Source organism: Salmo trutta, chromosome 18, assembly GCF_901001165.1.
Source record: "Salmo trutta chromosome 18, fSalTru1.1, whole genome shotgun sequence".
NCBI lineage: Eukaryota > Metazoa > Chordata > Actinopteri > Salmoniformes > Salmonidae > Salmo > Salmo trutta.
In genome coordinates this window covers 33942118-33960587 of record NC_042974.1, presented here as the reverse complement: position 1 = coordinate 33960587, position 18470 = coordinate 33942118, and the positions used below count along the sequence as shown (strand labels likewise).

Genomic DNA, 18470 nt, shown 5'->3' with positions numbered 1-18470 from the left:
CTTTGGGCACGCTTTTCATTCGGAGGTGAAAATAGTGCCCCCTACCCTAGTGAGATTAACATGATTTTTGAATGACTACCTCATCTCTATACCCCACAAATACAATTAGCTGTAAGGTCCCTCAGTCGAGAGGTGAATTTCAAACACAGATTCAACCACAACGACCAGGGACGTTTTCCAATGCCTCTCAAAGAAGGGCACCTATTGGTAGATGGGTAAAAGTAAGGTCTACACCTGTTGTATTTGGCACATGTGACTAATAACATTTTATTTGATTTTATTTGATTTCAAGCACAAAGTGATTTTATTATTCTGTGACCAAAATAAAGTGGTCTTGTTTCAATTATATGAAATTCTGTAGTATTTTTTCATGTTGAGAGACTTAAATCCGGCTGAGAATATCACAGTGAGATGAAACCACAACTGTTGGATTTGCTAGACTGACACCTGTTTACCAGGCTGGGCTCCATCACTCAGAGGAAGAGCAAATGTACTATTTTTCTGGGTAGATCAGAAAATGTGACACTTCACTCTCTATGCAAATGTGGGGTCTGAAACCTAACAGTTCAAGTCAGCTCCACTGGCAGAGTGGTAACGGAGAGCAGACCGATTGGGTTTTCTGGCACAATAAGGCACAGGACTCTACGAAGTTCACAGAGCGCTTTGTACACCAAAATGTCAGTTGGATAAGTCCAGGACCACTCAAAGCCCCCCTTATAGGGGAAATAACATCTGAGAGGTAAAAAATAAAATATTTTGTCTGTTTGTGTGCCAAAGACCAACCACAACAATTATAACCTCTTGTTTTTTTTAAACGTTTTGCACCCAGCTGCTGATACTGTAAGTGCACACTCTGTTTAAGAGTTACATTTATTTAGTTCCAGATGCTCAAGTTTAAAGCACGCATTTGGGACATTCCCAAGTCAATGCATTAATCAGGAGTAGACTGTGCATCACACATTGATAAAGACTATTGCACTTTGACTTCACAGACATGGAAATAGACTGATAAAAGAAAACTTCCACTGTGGTCTCAGCCACCTGTTCTCCCTTCCCCGAGAAGCACTCTTCATGGCTGCTACTTCAGGAGAGTAGAAATCACTAGCCTTCATAATTGGCAGCCGCTCATCTCTCCTTTGTACCTCCCTCCTTTGACGTTTAGACTGGAGCTAACCATTTGCACGTCTCCACTCTTGATTTCCCTGGATGCAATTGTGCTTTTCAGGCCTTCTCAGCACTCAGACATTGAAAGGCTAAGTAGGCCTAGTAAAATATAGTTATTTTTAACACAAGCAAAGTGCATCCAATTTTTGTAGAATGGATTGTACATTATTCAATAGATTGTATGTTATTGCAATAATTGAATAGACAGAAATGTGACGTTTTCCTATTTTGGTGAGTGTTTCTTTAATCTATGACACTAGGGGGTAATGTCTGCACTTACCACCTTCGTTTCCTCCCACGATGGAGTAGAAGACGGTCTGGTTGATGGCGGCTGCCAGGATGCTGCCCACCAGTCTGCCTACTGGGGCCAGCTCACTGACAGGAGCAAACCTGCAGACAAAGACAAAGACAGACAGAGACAGAGATGGAGCGGACATGACTAAATATCCCTGGACACTTTACCACTGAGAACTTCCACTGAGAAAAACAATTGTGAAAAAAATAAATAATAATCTGACAGTATGCTCCTTCCCACCACATTTATCAGACACACTGTTGAATATGGCACATACAAATATTGCACTAAACAAAACCATATTCAGACTTTTAAAAGTGTCTACAATATCAATTAACACTTTATTTTAACTTGACAAGTTCCAGTGCACATTAAGTCTGTGTCTTCAAGTAAAAATGTTGACATATTTTAAAAACACTTAAAATAAGGGCTGTGTTTGCGTGTAGGCTTACCCTGGCGTGTTGTTTTGATAACCGTGTAAATCTCTTGGACAAGTTGACTTTTATCAATATATTTGCCTGTATTTACCCCCCAAAATGAAATGCTAATTAGCTGCTAATTTGGCTATCATAAAGAGCTACAAATGCCATAATGCTCTGGATGAGACTGCCGAATGGAGGCAAAGCTAAGAATCTCTGCAATCACAGACCACCCTCGAAACCAAACAAGGGTGATCTATGGTGATACTGTACATGGGGTGGGCCCATGTACAGTATCACCATAGATCAAATGTATATGGAAAATGTATGTATACAGTATGTAGCAGAAAATATGTTTCCTCGGAAGACGGAGGGTGGTGGATGGGTTCATTAAAAACAAAAAAAGAATCTCTGGATTGACCTTTTCATATGTGAGTTCCTAATATCTCTAATGGTGTGACGTCAGAATGCACTCACTGTTCCAAAATGTGATTGCTATGCAACAGTTAACCTGCGCTGCTCTCAAACCGATTATCTACAGGCTATTTTTCAACTTGTCAAATTCAAATAATTTTCTACATTTTATTTTCTAACAGTTTGAATTGAGGTGTGTTCTCCCTCCTCATTCATTCACATAGAATTAGCCCATTCCACTGTTGAGGACAATTTATGTTTGAGGCTTTATTGAGCCAGACAAACTTCCTTTCTTTGGCGAGAGCCAAAGCAATTCCCCAGTATTTCCGCAGATCAAGTATGCAGACATTTGCGCAGTCTTGTACAAACTTTTCCACCCTGGCATATTTTTGGGCTGGTCAAAGAATTGCCTTCATTGTTGTTTTCCTTTCAAATAATAACTTTGACATGTGTGCATTCCTATCAAAGTAAGTGATTTATTTTCTGTACAGTGGTTGCTCATCTAAACCTAGAATAAGGCTGTAATGTAACAAAATGTGGAAAACGTCTGAATGCACTGTGATTTAAAAGTGAATATCAGGTGCCTTAGATGTGTCTGTGTATATCTGAGGTAATAACGTCTTTAGAGTCAGAATATCAAGGGTCATTTTAATACAGCATGTACATAAATCTGTAAAGATTTCCAGAGAGACAACATACTGTACCTTCCTGTGTACTCATGCAAAGCATGGACATAACATGGTGAAAATTAGGTTCTGACATTGAGCAACTTCCAGTATCACATCAGTAAGCAAGCAAGGGTGAATAAATTACAGCTCCAATTCACAACTGGGCTCTTGCTGTCTAAGCCTTTCACACCCTTTTGCTGTAATTAGAGACCCTCCGCTTTATGCACACTTATGAATCAATCCGATTTAAGTATGCTCTTTTTAGATCGTTTAACAGCGATACCTGAGACAGACTTGGCAAAGGCCAACATAGACTAAATGACAAGCCATTTAAATGTTATGGAAGCTAATGAGGTGCTGCTGTGTGATAATGGTTCTGGGACTTGTTAGTATAAAAACAAATATAAGTGCCCTTGGAAAAGTAGCAAGGCAATGGTTGGGCTAGGTTAGCATGTCTGTAACTCTAGTTAAGGCTAACACTATACAATGCTACTGTGTAGGCCTACCTCTGGCACTGTGGCCCATTGATTAGATCATGTCGGCCAGCATTTAGACTGCCATTGAACTCTGTTTGGAGGTGAATATATAATCACCAGAGAACAAACTGGACAAGCTCCCTTCAAGACTATCTTATCAATGGAACCTGAAGAACTAATATCCTATGTTTCTCGGAGTTGTGGCTGAATCAGGATATGGATAATATTCCATGCATCTTCAAAATCAGACGGCAGCCAATGCTGGCACTAAGACAGCATTCAATGAGCTGTGTAGGGCCATAAGCAAACAAGAAAATGTACATCCAGAGGCGGCGATTCCATTGGAAGGTGATATTAATGCAGGGAAACTTAAATTAATTTGACCTCATTTTTACCAGCATGTCACCTGTGCAACTAGAGGAAACAAAATTCACCTAGATCACTTTTACATCACATAACTTCACACCACACAGAAACACATACAAGGCTCTCCCTCGCCCTACATTTGGCAAATCTGACCATAATTCTAACCTCCTGATTCCTGCTTATAAGCTAAATTTAAAGCAGGAAGCACCAGTGACTCGGTCTATAAAAAAGTGGTCTGATGAAACAGATGCTAAACTACAGGACTGTTTTGCTAGCACAGACTGGGATATGTTCGGGATTCTTCTGATGGCATTAAGGAGTACACCACATCAGTCACTGGCTTCATCAATAAGTGCATCGATGACGTTGTCCCCACAGTAAATGTACGCACATACCCCAACCAGAAGCCATGGATTACATGCAACATTCGCACTTAGCTAAAGGGTAGAGCTTCCGCTTTCAAGGATTGGGACTCTAACCCGGAAGCTTATAAAAAATCCCAATATGCCCTCCGATGAAACATCAAACAGGCAAAGCATCGATACAGGACTAAGATCGAATTCTTCTGCACCGGCTCTGACGCTTGTCAGATGTGGCAGGGCTTGCAAACTATTACAGACTACAAAGGTAAGCACAGCCACGAGCGACAAAAGCCTAACAGACAAGCTAAAATACTTCTATGCTCGCTTCGAGGCAAGTAACACTGAAGCATGCATGAGAGCATCAGCTGTTCTGGATGATTGTGTGATCATGCTCTCCGTAGCTGATGTGTGTAAGACCTTTAAACAGGTCAACATTCACAAGGCCGCAGGGCCAGATGGATTACCGTGATGTGTACTCCGAGCATGCGCTGACCAACTGGCAAGTGACTTCACTGACATTTTCAACCTCTCCCTGTCTGAGTCTGTAATACCAACATGTTTCAAGCAGACAACCATAGTCTCTCTGCCCAAGAACACTTAGGTAAACTGCCTAAATGACTACCGACCCATAGCACTCACGTCTGGTCATGGCTCACATCAACACCATTATCCCTGAAACCCCAGAACCACTCCAATTTGCATACCGCCCCAACAGATCCACTGATGATGCAATCTATATTGTACTTAACACTGCCCTTTCATACCTGGACAAAATGAACACCTATGTGAGAATGCTATTCATTGACTACAGCTCAGCGTTCAACACCATAGTGCCCTCAAAGCTCATCCCAAAGTAAGGAACCTGGGACTAAAACACCTCCCTCTGCAACTGGATCCTAGACTGACGGGCCGCCCCCAGGTGGTAAGGGTAGGTAACAACACATCCGCCATGCTGATCCTCAACACAGGGGCCCCTCAGGGGTGCGTGCTCAGCCCCCTCCTGTACTCCCTGTTCACTCATGACTGCATGGCCAGGCATGACTCCAACTCCATCATCAAGTTTGCTGATGACACAACAGTGGCCTGATCACCAACAATGATGAGACAGCCTATAGGGAGGAGGTCAGAGACCTATCCGTGTGGTGCCAGGACATCAACCTCTCCCTCAATGTGATCAAGGCAAAGAAGATGATTGTGGACGACATGAAAAGGAGGACCGAGCATGCCCCCATTCTCATCAATGGGGATGCAGTGGAGCAGGTTGAGAGCTTCAAGTTCCTTGGTGTCCACATCACCAACAAACTATCATGGTCCAAACACACTAAGACAGTCGTGAAGAGGGCACAACAAAGCCTATTACCCCTCAGGAGACTGAAAAGATTTGGCATGGGTCCTCAGATCCTCAAAAGGTTCTACAGCTGCACCATCGAGAGCATCCTGACTGGTTGCTTCACTGCCTGGTATGGCAACTGATCGGCCTCCAACCACAAGGAACTACAGAGGGTAATGTGTACGGACGGACCAGTATATCACTGGGGCCAAATCTTCCTGCCATCCAGAACCTCTATACCAGGCAGTGTCAGAGGAAGGCCCTAAAAATTGTCAAAGACTCCAGCCACCCTAGTCATAGACTGTTCTCTCTGCTAACGCATGGCAAGCTGTTCCGGAGCACCAAGTCTTGGTCCAAAAGGCTTCTTAACAGATTCTACCCCCAAGCCATAAGACTCCAGAACAGCTAATCAAAGGGCTACCCAGACCCCTATTTTATGCTGCAGCTACTCTCTGTTTATTATCTATGCATTGTCACTTTAACTCTACCTACATGTACAGTACATATTACTTCAATTACCTCAACTAACCGGTGCCCCCGCATATTGACTCTGTACCGGTACCCCCTGTATATAGTCTTGCTATTGTTATTTTACTGCTGCTCTTTAATTATTTGTTACTTGTATTTTTTATTTTTTTAATTAAAACTGCATGGTTGGTTAAGGGCTTGTAAGTAAGCATTTCACTGTAAGGTCTACTACACCTGTTGTATTCGGCACATGTGAGAAATACAATTTGATTTGATGTCATGCCGAATAAGCTTTGGTTATGGGCAGACCAGATGTCTGCAGACTGACTTTATGCTCTGGAGTTTGGTGGAGAGAGGACTCAAATTCCCTTTCAATTCATTGCATCAAAGTCTTTCTACACATGACCTTTCTCCCACCACTGATTCCTTCTACTAGCTTGCGGAAAGAAGGCACCTCTACTAGCGAAAGGGGTTGCACATCCTATATGATTAAGTCAAATACCAGGTGAGTAACCCGACTTTGTGAGGTGTGTTGTCCTCCTGGTTTTAGTTTTACTTGTTTCAATGGTGTACAATATGTCCTTTTTTGGCCATCTGTAGATGGCTGTGCTTCTCTGCACTCCTCCATGTCATCTGGCTGCCTTTTCCTGCTCAGGGTCTTCCACTGATTGCTATGCATCTTCTGAAAAAACAAAATGTAATTACTTAACTATAACACTACAGTACAAGTAAAATAACACTGGAGTGAGCACCGTGTTATTGTTTTAATTAAGGATTATAGATTTACCCAACTTTTCTCCACCCTTTTGAAACATATGTTTCACTTTCTGTGGCCTGCCCCTGTCTTATAAACACAGGGTTGGGGTTAGAACATGTAACCACTCACACATGGACAAAGCTGTGGATGCAATGATGTCTATTCTGGTTTATTTTGTTTATCTAGAAATACTCAAATATAAAACAAACAAAATAATAATAATAATTTGAGTTATGATTGAATAATACAGGCATTTATTTGGGTTGAAAAAAACTATTGAACAACAGGAAAACTCCAGTGTGGCTTTATTGATTTGGGTAGCATGTTACTTTGAAACCATAGCTAGCTAGCTAACTAAGTTAGCAACAACCCTGACAGTGATTATCTTGTTATGTTGGGTTACAGAATGCAACTAGCTTTCAAAAGTATATTTTTTACTTTTGATTTAGCTAGCTAGCTAGGTTATGTAGCCCAGTGAATCTCACCCAACTATCTAGAACTAATTTATCTTAGTTAAAATATATTTAATTTGTGATGCTAACTGCAGTAGCTAGCAAATGACAGAGCAACCGTAAGTGAGCAGCATAACACATAGTGTAGGAGACTTGTCAAGCAAATTAGCAAAATAAACATGCTAGCTAGCTAGTACTGTCTGGAATCTCCAACCTATGCTGGAACATTGGTAACATTCTGAAGACAACCTGTCTGTCTCTAGAGACTAGCTAGCTAAGCAAGCCACACCTGCAAATTGTTATTATTTTTTTATTTAAACTTTATTTAACTACAAAACTCAGTTAAGAACAAATTCTTATTTACAATGACGGCCTACCCCAGACTACGCTGGACCAATTGTGCACCGCCCTTTGGGACTCCCAAACATGGCTGGATGTGATAGAGCCTGGATTCAAACCAGGGACTGTAGTGACACCTCTTGCACTGAGATGCAGTGCCTTAGACTGCTGCGCCACTCGGGAGACCAAATGGTCATCCTTACCAGCAAGTGTTTCTTCAGCTTCGAATTCGAGTCTCTGGATGTTGACAGCAGCTTTACCGTGGGCCAACAGTTTGCATTGAACTGTTACATTTCTGCCCATTTCTTTTGTGAAAACAAATGGTGATTTGAAACGCCATCCAAAAAATGCACTCCGTTGGCACGCCATACCTGTTTATTTTTTGACCGTGTATGTTGCTCAGGTTGGGAAGATCAAAGTAACACTTTTTTGGATAATGACTGACGTTAATATGAAAGGTAATTAAAAAAACAGGCAATTGTTTAATGGACCTTTTTTTGTCTGCAAACATGCCTTCTAAATTCTAAAGCAATCCTAGAAGTAATTATCTACTTTCTCAAAAGTAACGGTAATCTGATTACAATATTTTTGCTGGTAACGTAACGGATTACAGTAAAACATTATTTTTTTTTTTTACATGTAATCCGTTACTCCCTAACCCTGGTCTCTGACTTGTGGTTACACTCGCTTAGGCAGAACAAACTTAAACTTGTGCCTTTTTTCAATGCTGATTTGAAAGTCATTGAGAAAACATAAATGGGTCCAAAATTATATATTTTTTAAGTAATCCTAGAATTAATCTAGTTTTTTTAAGGTATCTGTAATCTTATTACAATATTTTAACTGGTAACATAACACATTACAGTTCGAGGTTTTTTTTATGTTACTCCCTAACCCTGTATGTACATGTAACTGTATAGTTTTTACATTAACATTTTTGTAATTTAGCAGATGCTCTTATCCAGAACGACATACAGGAGCAATTAGGGTTAAGTACCTTGCTCAAGGGCACATTGACAGATTTTGTACCTAGTCCGCTCAGAGATCACTTGTCACCACTGTGTTAAACAGTAAAAAGGAGTGTGGGTTATCATAGGCACCACATTCATAAGCATTGCATGAACATTTATAAATGTTGCATACTGTACGTCCAGAGGCGGATATGTCACCGCATAATCATTCTGTGCCTGATGTTGATGTGCGGAAGCCCTGAAGCCCAAGGCAAAAAATAAATAACTTGACTCTTGGAATTATCTAATTTGAACGAGATGCTAAGTCATGCTAAGATTTCTATTCTCGTTTTAATTACTTAATTGTTCTTTTGTCTAATTAAGCCTAATTTGTTATACAGCTTGTCAGACTGTGTAATGGTTGCTGCAACCATTCATTCACTGATTCCACCCATTGATATTATTATTCATTGACAGTTCTTTGATAGCCTAAAGCAGGGCTGCTTTTTAATGCCAGAGCATGTATGTGGTCGAGTGTGGAGCGAGGAGCAGAGCGTAATTTGAGCAGATTAAAAAAATAGTGTCTGCCTTCTCTCCCGCTCCAATTGTGCTCTGGTACTACTCAACCACAAATTGTAGGCATGCTCTGCCTAGCATTTTTCTGTTCCTTGACTGGTGCTTAAAGACATATCCAAGCTAGAGACCTCTATCCCCTATATCAGGAAAATATTTACCTGCTCTGAGAAACAAGCCCTTAAATCATCCGCCCAGCAGACAAGGGAGGAGCTGCTCTAGGATCAGCTTTATCCATTCAAATCTTACCTTAACAGTAGAATTATTTCACAATACTGATGACAGATCAACCCCGAGAGAGATATTACCACCTGTGGCTGCAAATGTTGAGGCGGATTATTCTAATGCTTACCCAATACAAATTCACTAAATCACTGATTTGGCACATCATTGCACACATAAGACTACACATCATGAAATATATTGGGATCAATTACAGACAAGTAGAAAAATATAACTCAATTGATTGAACATTAAATGTATTTCAATATGATTCAAATAGGCTTATAGGCTTATAGCCTATTGTTTATATTTCAATGCAGTCATCTCGGTTTTCATTTGAAACTACTTTTTTATGCACCACTTGTTTGTATCAATTGCAAAGACATTTATGTTTTTCGTCAGATTCAGATGAACTTTATTATCCCACCAGGGGGTCATTCATTTGGTCATGTGCTTAACTATCTGACCCTTTTTTTACATTTTCGCCTAAAATGACATACACAAATCTAACTGCCTGTAGCTCAGGACCTGAACAGTACCTTGTTCAGGGGCAGAACAACATATTTTTACCTTGGCAGCTCGGGGATTTGAACTAGCAACCTTTCAGTTACTGACCCATCACACTAACCTCTAGGCTACCTGCCATCCCGTCTGGCACTGAATGCCACACTGTCCCATCTCAAAGTAAGTGTCCAGTGGAAGTCTCACTTTTAAAAGTTCTTATTCTGTTAGCTCATACCCAAATCATGTTGTTAAGTCCTATACTTGTATTTGTGGCCAAAGCAGACATTTGAGAAAAAAACACTTTAAAAAAATCCTACCTCAAAATTGTATCTCAAACAGACATGGTTGCTATTTCCTCATAGAGGATGATGCTATCATTCTGAGGAGGATGAACAGGCCAATCAGCAGTCTACTCGCATTAATATTTTTAATGACCGGTATACGCTCACACCAAAGCTGCTTTTTAACATACTGTACATATTACATTTTTTTTTAAATTGGAAGGAAAACTTTTTAACTTATATTATAATTAATTATAAGTCACACTTCATAGAAATCGGTAAACACTGGGCAGTTACTTAAAGTATGTTGTCCCACACAACACCACGTCACATCACAGATATTTCACTGGATAATTTAACACATATGGGGAGGCCTCTCTGTCAAATGTAGGGATACTTTGACTAGCTGTGCTATGGGACAGACAGGGCTTTTTGTCCTAACCTGCCTGCGGTGCCTTGTAGACAGACAGGTTCCGTCCTCCATGGCTGACAAAATAATTATCTACCATGCACGCATTTACACACACACACACGGATAATATTGAAAGATAATATAGTTGGCTAGCGCCAGAGTCTAAATGCTAAGTACAGAAACATACAAAGGTTTTTCTGTGGTAGCATTGAACTTCTGTGGACAGCGTAATATGAGCGACCTCTGCTACTTAGCACCTGTATATGACTGACGTGATGCCTGTCTGCTTTGCAGGGAGGTAAATGTCAGACCTAACTATGCTGAGTTCAAGGCTCAGGCCAGCCTTTCAAGTCTCCAGGTACAAATAAAGTCATACATTATGTATGGACATGGATTATCCTTTACTGTGAATGTGTGTGTAGTCAACTATGTGTGTTTTTGTTTGCAGTGGTGTAAAGTACTACTTAAGTAGCTTTTTTGGGAATCTGTACTTTTCTTTACTATTTATATTTTTGACAACTTTTACTTTTCCTTCACTACATTCCTAAAGAAAATATTGTAATTTTTACTACATACATTTTCCCTGAAAACCAAAAGTACTCCTTACATTTTGAATGCTTAGCAGAACAGGAAAATAGTCAAATTCTCGAACTTATCAAGAGAACACGTGGTCATCCCTACTACCTCTGGCCTGGCTGACTACCTAAACACAAATGCATCTTTTGTAAATAATCTCTGAATTTTGGAGTGTGAACCGGGCTATCCGTACATTTTAAAAACAAGAAAATGGTGTCGTCTGCTTTGCTTAATAAAAGGAATTAAGTGATTTAAACTGTTAGGTTCTAATTCTCAGAGTAAAAAAACGCAACGGACACTATGAAAGCTTAACCAAGTTTAATTCTTCCCAGAGGATCAATACAGCTGCATTAGACAAAAACATTTTCACACAAGCATATATTGTCCAATTTAGATGCACTCCTCCTTCTCTCCAACCCTTACATATTTTATGGTTCGACAGTGATGAGGTAATAAACTGTTCCTTCTCCCTTGAGGTGATCTGACCTGACCTCAACCCCCTTGATGCCTAATCCAAAGCTCCCCACCTGTATCACCTATAGCAATCCTGTGACTGCCTTCCCCTCTACTCAGTACATTCCAAAGCCATCTGGCTCCTACAGATAACCATTAACTTCTGATGTAAAACCAGTTTCTATCACTCCTCATATAATATAGTATTTCTCCTGATGTATCATGTCTCTAGTATAACAATGTTCCAAGTTTTAACCATAATCTAACAATACGTTTACTTTTACTTTTGATAGTTAAGTATATTTTAGCAATTACATTTAATTTTGATACTTAAGTATATTTAAAACCAAATACTTTTAGACTTTTAGTCAAGCAGTATTTTACTGGCTGACTTTCACTTTTACTTGAGTAACTTTCTATTAAGGTATCTATACTTTTACTCAAGTATGACAATTGAGTACTTTTTCCACAACTGTTTGTTTTTGTTTTTGTGTGTGTGTGTAGCCTGCTGTGTATGTGTGTGTGTGTGTTTCTGTGTGCATGTGTGTGTGTAGCCTTCTGTGTATACCCACACATGTACTGTATATGTCTGTTTTAGAAAGAAAATGAGAGAAAGAGCAGAGAAAGAGTGTTTTGGAGGCTGGAGTGTAAGACAGGACAGAGATTGAGTAAGCATTTATGTGTGTGGGCGAGCACATTACAGTATGCATATCAAATCCAGAGACAGCAGTCTTATGACAACCAGGGATCAAACTAATTATCTGTATGTTCTTGAACTGATATGCAATACTGATGCAGATCATCTCTTCAAGCAGTGTAAACAAACCAACTGAAAAATTTTTCTTTGGTAATTCCTTTTACATTTTGAGCAACAGTTATTAAGGCCTTCCAAAAGATAACATTTCTATTCACAGGTAATTTATAACTCTTTAATGAATTGCTAAATGTCTTGAAGAGCTAAAGTGTGAAAGTGGTACAGGCCCCTAAACAGTCCTTTATTTCAGGCAAAGGCCATTAGCAGCACCATGGAAAGTACTGAATCACTTATCACATCGTGGCAACGGAACCACAGAAAATATACAACAGCTACAGTATGGTCTATAAACATAACAGGACCGATATCACCAAAATTATCTCTTAAGCCTTGTTCAAGTGCAGGAAGACAGATTCTTGAGCAGGAATACTGTACTGTCAGGGAAACACTTTCTCGAGGGTATTAATACAAAATCAGCTGTACTTTATCTCTAAATTTCTCAATAGCAAAGCCTGTTTGTATAGTCACATTTGAACAGCAAGATGCTGCTGCATTTGTGAAGTAGCAAACAAATGTTTACATCCTAACTGTTGACACAGCGCTGCTAATTCTCTCATTACCAGTGCAGCTGGCAGAGCTGGTTGATTGACAATGTGTTTTCCTGTAGTAATACTGGATACAGACATCACTAGCTGTCTTGGTTTGCTATGCTAACAGCGTGTCTAAGAGGCTGGCTCAATAATATGCTGTGGTGGGGTGTATGTTCAGTGGCCCGCTGGGCTGCATGCTAATATCACAGGAGATAGTCAGTGTCATCAACCGAAGAGAAAGACAGGTCTGCAATCTTAAAGGTCCCTCTTAGAACAGCCGCATCAAAGAAGGAACAAAGGATCTCTTACCCCTATCCCTAACCCTTGATAGAACAAATAGAACAAAATAACAAACCACCCATGGTCTTGCTCATGTGAGGTTGCTGATAACAGACAATGCCCATTCTAGCATGCCCATCTAGTGATGATTATCTTAAAACTGAGCAAAGGACTAAACTAACTAAAAAACAAATCATAGGCTATGGGCGTGGGTTGGTCTCAAAGATCTTATGCATTTGGCTCAAGTTTGGAATGGGGCTATTATAAGCACGTAGACTTAGACAACATTATCCTCTTGCTTAGAACAAGTGTGATCCAATGAATGCTTTTGTAATTTGCTCAAAGTACATTGTGTCTGGATTATACTGTCAAAACAAAATTAGCATATTAATAAGTTGCTTCGAGCACTGTGCGTGGAAACAAACGTGTGTAATTAAGCAAGGTTTCACAATGGTTTCAGCTTGATGTAAGCGTAATACATGATTAATTTTGAATAAGCTATAACACTGCTACTGCATCTGCTTAGGCGAGAGAGAAAAGGGAAGTAGAAAAGTACAAAGGAGAAAATGAGTCAGGCACGAGAGAGAAAAGGAAGAGCCAAGAAGGTGGAGGAAACAAGATGAAAGAGTGAACTGAGAGAAACACCTGAGAGAGAGAAAGAGAGAACAGCTAATAGAGAAGCTGTAATTGCTGTGATCATCAAAATTACAAAGTGAGGAGTGGCAAGACTTGGTGTTCTGTGATTTAAAGGATACATTCCCAGCCCACAGCTTTCAACCCTCAGCTCAGGGTAAATGCTGGGGGAAGATAAGCAGCAGGCCTAAGGGAAAGATGCTTATGCTGAAGGTCTGCTACAATGGGCCAGTAAAGTAAAGTAGCCTCCCTCTGTATTGTACAGTAGGGATGCACAGGATTGCCAGGGCTTAGAAAAAAGCTTACCCCTACTCTCCTGCAGTCAAGAGAAAGACTTCCCACAGGGATGTGTTTGTGAGTTCCATCTTAAAAAAAGCCATTCATTGTGATAAGTGAACATTTCGAACAGGTTGAAAATTGTTCTTGAAATAGGTTCTAGTTTATATTAGCCTATTAGTTGGTTTACTTGTATCTAAATGGTATATACAGCACATTCAGAAAGAATTCAGACCCCTTCACTGAAATACCCCATTTACATAAATATTCAGACACTGTCATGCTCTGACCTAGGAGAGCTGTGTTTTCTCTGTTTAGCTAGGCCAGGGTGTGATAGGTGGGTGGGCAGTCTGTTTTGTATTCTATGTTTTTGTATTTCTTTGTGTTGGGCCGAGTATGGTTCCTAACCAGAGGCAGCTGGTCTATCGTTGTCTCAGATTAGGAACCATACTTAGGCAGCCTGTTTTTCCTTTGAGCTTTGTGTGTAGTTGTTTTCCGTTTTGTCAGCGTACCTTACGGAACTGTTGTCAGTCGTTTTATTGTTTTGGCTCGAGTGTCTTCATTAAAAGTTTAAATATGAGCACTATACACGCTGCGCCTTGTTCTACTCATTATGATGCCTGTGACAGACACTTTGCTATGAGACTCGGAATTTAGCTCAGGTCTACTGTAGCACATTGTGCCTTAGCTTGTATCATTGAAATTCTGAACACAAAATTGTTTGTTTGTAATACTGCCTCTAGCGTTAATTACAGAAGCCTTACATCACCATGCTTCATCATAGGGATAGTATTGGCCAGGTGATGAGCGGTGCCTGGTTTCCTCCAGACATGACGCTTCGCATTCTGCCCAAAGTGTTCAATCTTGGTTTCATCAGACCAGAGAATCTTGTTTCTCATGGTCTGAAAGTCCTTTGGGCGCCTTTTGGCAAATTCCCAGCAGGCTGTCATGTGCCCTTTATTGAGGAGTGGCTTCCGTCTGGCCACTACCATAAAGGCCTGATTGGTGGAGTGCTGCAGAGATGGTTGTCCTTCTGGAAGGTTCTCCCATCTCCACAGAGTTACTCTGGAGCTCTGTCCAGTTACTCTGGAGCTTACTCTCCAGTTACTCTGGAGCTCCCTGACCAAGGCCCTTCTCCACCAATTGCTCCATTTGGCCGGGCGGACAGCTCTAGGAAGAGTCTTGGTGGTTCCAAACTTCTTCCATTTAAAAATGATGGAGGGCACAGTGTTCTTGGGCCCCTTCAATGCTGCAGAACTGTTTTGGTACGATTCCCCAGATCTGTGCCTCGACACAATCCTGTCTCGGAGCTCTACGCACAATTCCTTCGACCTCATGGCTTGGTTTTTGCTCTGACATGGACTGTCAACTGTGGGACCTTTTATTGACAGGTGTGTGCCTTTCCAAATCATGTCCAATCAATTTAATTTACCACAGGTGGACTCCAATTAAGTTATAGAAATATCTCAAGGACAATCAATGGAAACAGGATGCACCTGAGCTCAATGTCGAGTCTAGTAGCCAAGGGTCTGAATGCTTATGTAAATAAGGTATTTCTGTTTTTTATTTGTAATACATTTGCAATCATAAAAAAAAAATGTTTCCGCTATGCCGTTATGAGGTATTGTGTGTAGATTGATGAGGACCATTTTTTATTTAATCCATTTTAGAATTAGGCTGTTACATAACAAAATGTGGAAAAGGGGAAGGGGTCTGAACAATTTCCCGAATGCACTGTATACTTCTCATTAGACAGTCTGCATGCGATGAAAACAGAGCTGCAAAATATGATATTTTACAAACTGCTCTGAACAACTCTTGTCTTCACACATTTTGGAACATCTTCTCACATTGTGCACAATATCCCAGCTGAGACACAAGCATCAGCAAACATAATTACACAATAATAACTGCTTTAAATAATAGATAGTCAACTCAGGGCCAAAATAAATGTAATTGAAGCTGGCAGATACATTATTCATCTTCACTGAGGATGAGTATAAAATGTTTAAAAATATTTACCAAGGCCTGGTGATGGAGAATGTGACCTGAGGGGTATACTACGATGCAAGCTAGATCTACTCAGGGTTTTCTAAAGCTAGCCAGCTTCAGTTAGCTTCACATTCCAGCTCAGGCTTCATCTGTATTAGACGGTGGATATTGCTCGTCTGTCTGCTGCTAACTCTAACAGGCTTGTAACTGAGTATGCATTTCACACGTGGCTAGTCGAACGCTGAACTGTTCATTGAGACAATGCTGAAACATCAATCCATGGGCGAGTCAGTGTCACATTTACATTTTTATGTAAATGGTGTGAAATAGGCTCATAGAAGTTGCGTATTTATTGTATTACTTATCGTTAATGCACTCTTTGGTGTGCTTTGTTATTCAGTTTATTAAATGTGTAATGTGATAGGTATTTAACATTGCTATTTTTTTTTACACACAAAAAAAACATTTGATTAATCAAATATTTAATCTGTCATCTTCCTCAAATTAAGGGGATGATGACAATATTTGCGAGAGAGGGAATCTGATTTCATTAGTCCTCAACTCACGGCTCAGACAACTCAGTTAGCCCTAAATTTAGCATGCCCTGGAGCCGGTTATCGCGAGTTGAATTAAGAGTTGACCAATGTTACCTCGCTAACTCTTCAAACCTGATTCGTAGTGTTAATAACCTGTTGGGGATAGGGGGCAGTATTTGCACGGCCGGATAAAAAACGTATCCGATTTAATCTGGTTACTACTTCTGCCCAGTAACTAGAATATGCATATAATTGTTTGATTTGGATAGAAAACACCCTAAAGTTTCTAAAACTGTTTGAATGGTGTCTGTGAGTATAACAGAACTCATTTGGCAGGCCAAAACCTGAGAAGATTCCAAACAGGAAGCGCTATCTCTGACTATTTCTTGGCCTTCTTGATCATCTCTATCCAAAACAGGGGATCTCTGGCATAATGTGACATTTTCAAACGCTCCCATAGGCTCTCAGAAGGCGCCAGAATGTTGAATGATTACTTTGCAGGCCATGGCTGAAAAACAGTAGCGCATTTGGATAGTGGTCGATCTGAGAACAATGAGACTGGGGCGCTCGTGCACGAGCCTCCACCATGTTTACATTTTCAGTCTTTGAACAAAAACAGGGTTTCCCGGTCAGAATATTATCGCTTTTTTACGAGAAAAATCGCACAAAAATTGATTTTAAACAGCGTTTGACATGCTTCGAAGTACGGTAATGGAATATTTTGAAATGTTTTGTCACGAAACGCGCCGGGCGCGTCACCCTTCTTTACCCTTCGGATAGTGTCTTGAACGCATGAACAAAACGCCGCTATTTGGATATAACTATGGATTATTTGGAACCAAACCAACATTTGTTATTGAAGTAGAAGTCCTGGGAGTGCATTCTGACGAAGAACAGCAAAGGTAATCCAATTTTTCTTATAGTAAATCTGAGTTTGGTGAGTACCAACTTGGTGGGTGTCAAAATAGCTAGCCTGTGATGGCCGGGCTATCTACTCAGAATATTGCAAAATGTGCTTTCACCGAAAAGCTATTTTAAAATCGGACATAGCGATTGCATAAAGGAGTTCTGTATCTATAATTCTTAAAATAATTGTTATGTTTTTTGTGAACGTTTATCGTGAGTAATTTAGTAAATTCACAGGAAGTGTTCGGTGGGAATGCTAGTCACAAGCTAGTGACATGCTAATGTAAAAAGCTGGTTTTTGATATAAATATGAACTTGATTGAACAAAACAGGCATGTATTGTATAACATAATGTCCTAGGAGTGTCATCTGATGAAGATCATCAAAGGTTAGTGCTGCATTTAGCTATGGTTTTGGCTTTTGTGACATACAACGAAAGCAAAACATTAGATTATGTCAGCAGAGTACCCAGCCAGAAATAATCAGACACCCATTTTTCAAGCTAGCATATAATGTTACATAAACCCAGAAGACAGCTAAATGCAGTAATTCCATACTAATACTAATTCCAGTACTTCGAAGAATGTCAACCGCTGTTTAAAATACATTTTTATGCGATTTTTCTCGTAAAAAAGCGATAATATTCCGACCGGAAATCGTTTTTTTAGTACAAAGAGAGAGAAAATAAAAGCATGGGATCCCCTCGTGCACGAGCCTCAGTCTGATGGCCCTCTGATCGACCACCATCCAAATGCGCTAAAGTTTTTCAGCCAGCGGCTGGAATTACATCATTCAGCTTTTTCCCGGGTTCTGAGAGCCTATGGGAGCCGTAGGAAGTGTCACGTTACAGCAAAGATCCTAAATGTTCAATAAACAGAGCCAAGAAGCCCAAGGAATGGTCAGAGAGGGTACTTCCTGTTTGGAATCTTCTCAGGTTTTTGCATGCCATATGAGTGATGTTAAACTCACAGACACCATTCAAACAGTTTTAGAAACTTTAGGGTGTTTTCTATCCAAAGCTAA

The 18470-nt window shown here is 40.2% G+C and overlaps 1 protein-coding gene across 6 annotated transcripts in view; it reads right to left on the bottom strand.

The window, feature by feature from the left end:
• The window catches only part of LOC115153216 (protocadherin-15-like), a 324073-nt gene that overhangs the window by 63611 nt on the left and 241992 nt on the right, over positions 1 to 18470 (bottom strand). For all 6 annotated transcript variants that reach the window (XM_029698418.1, XM_029698421.1, XM_029698420.1 and 3 more), the window contains one exon: positions 1445 to 1554. In XM_029698418.1, coding sequence (XP_029554278.1) covers positions 1445 to 1554 — 110 coding nt within the window. The remainder of the gene's footprint in view (positions 1 to 1444; positions 1555 to 18470) is intronic.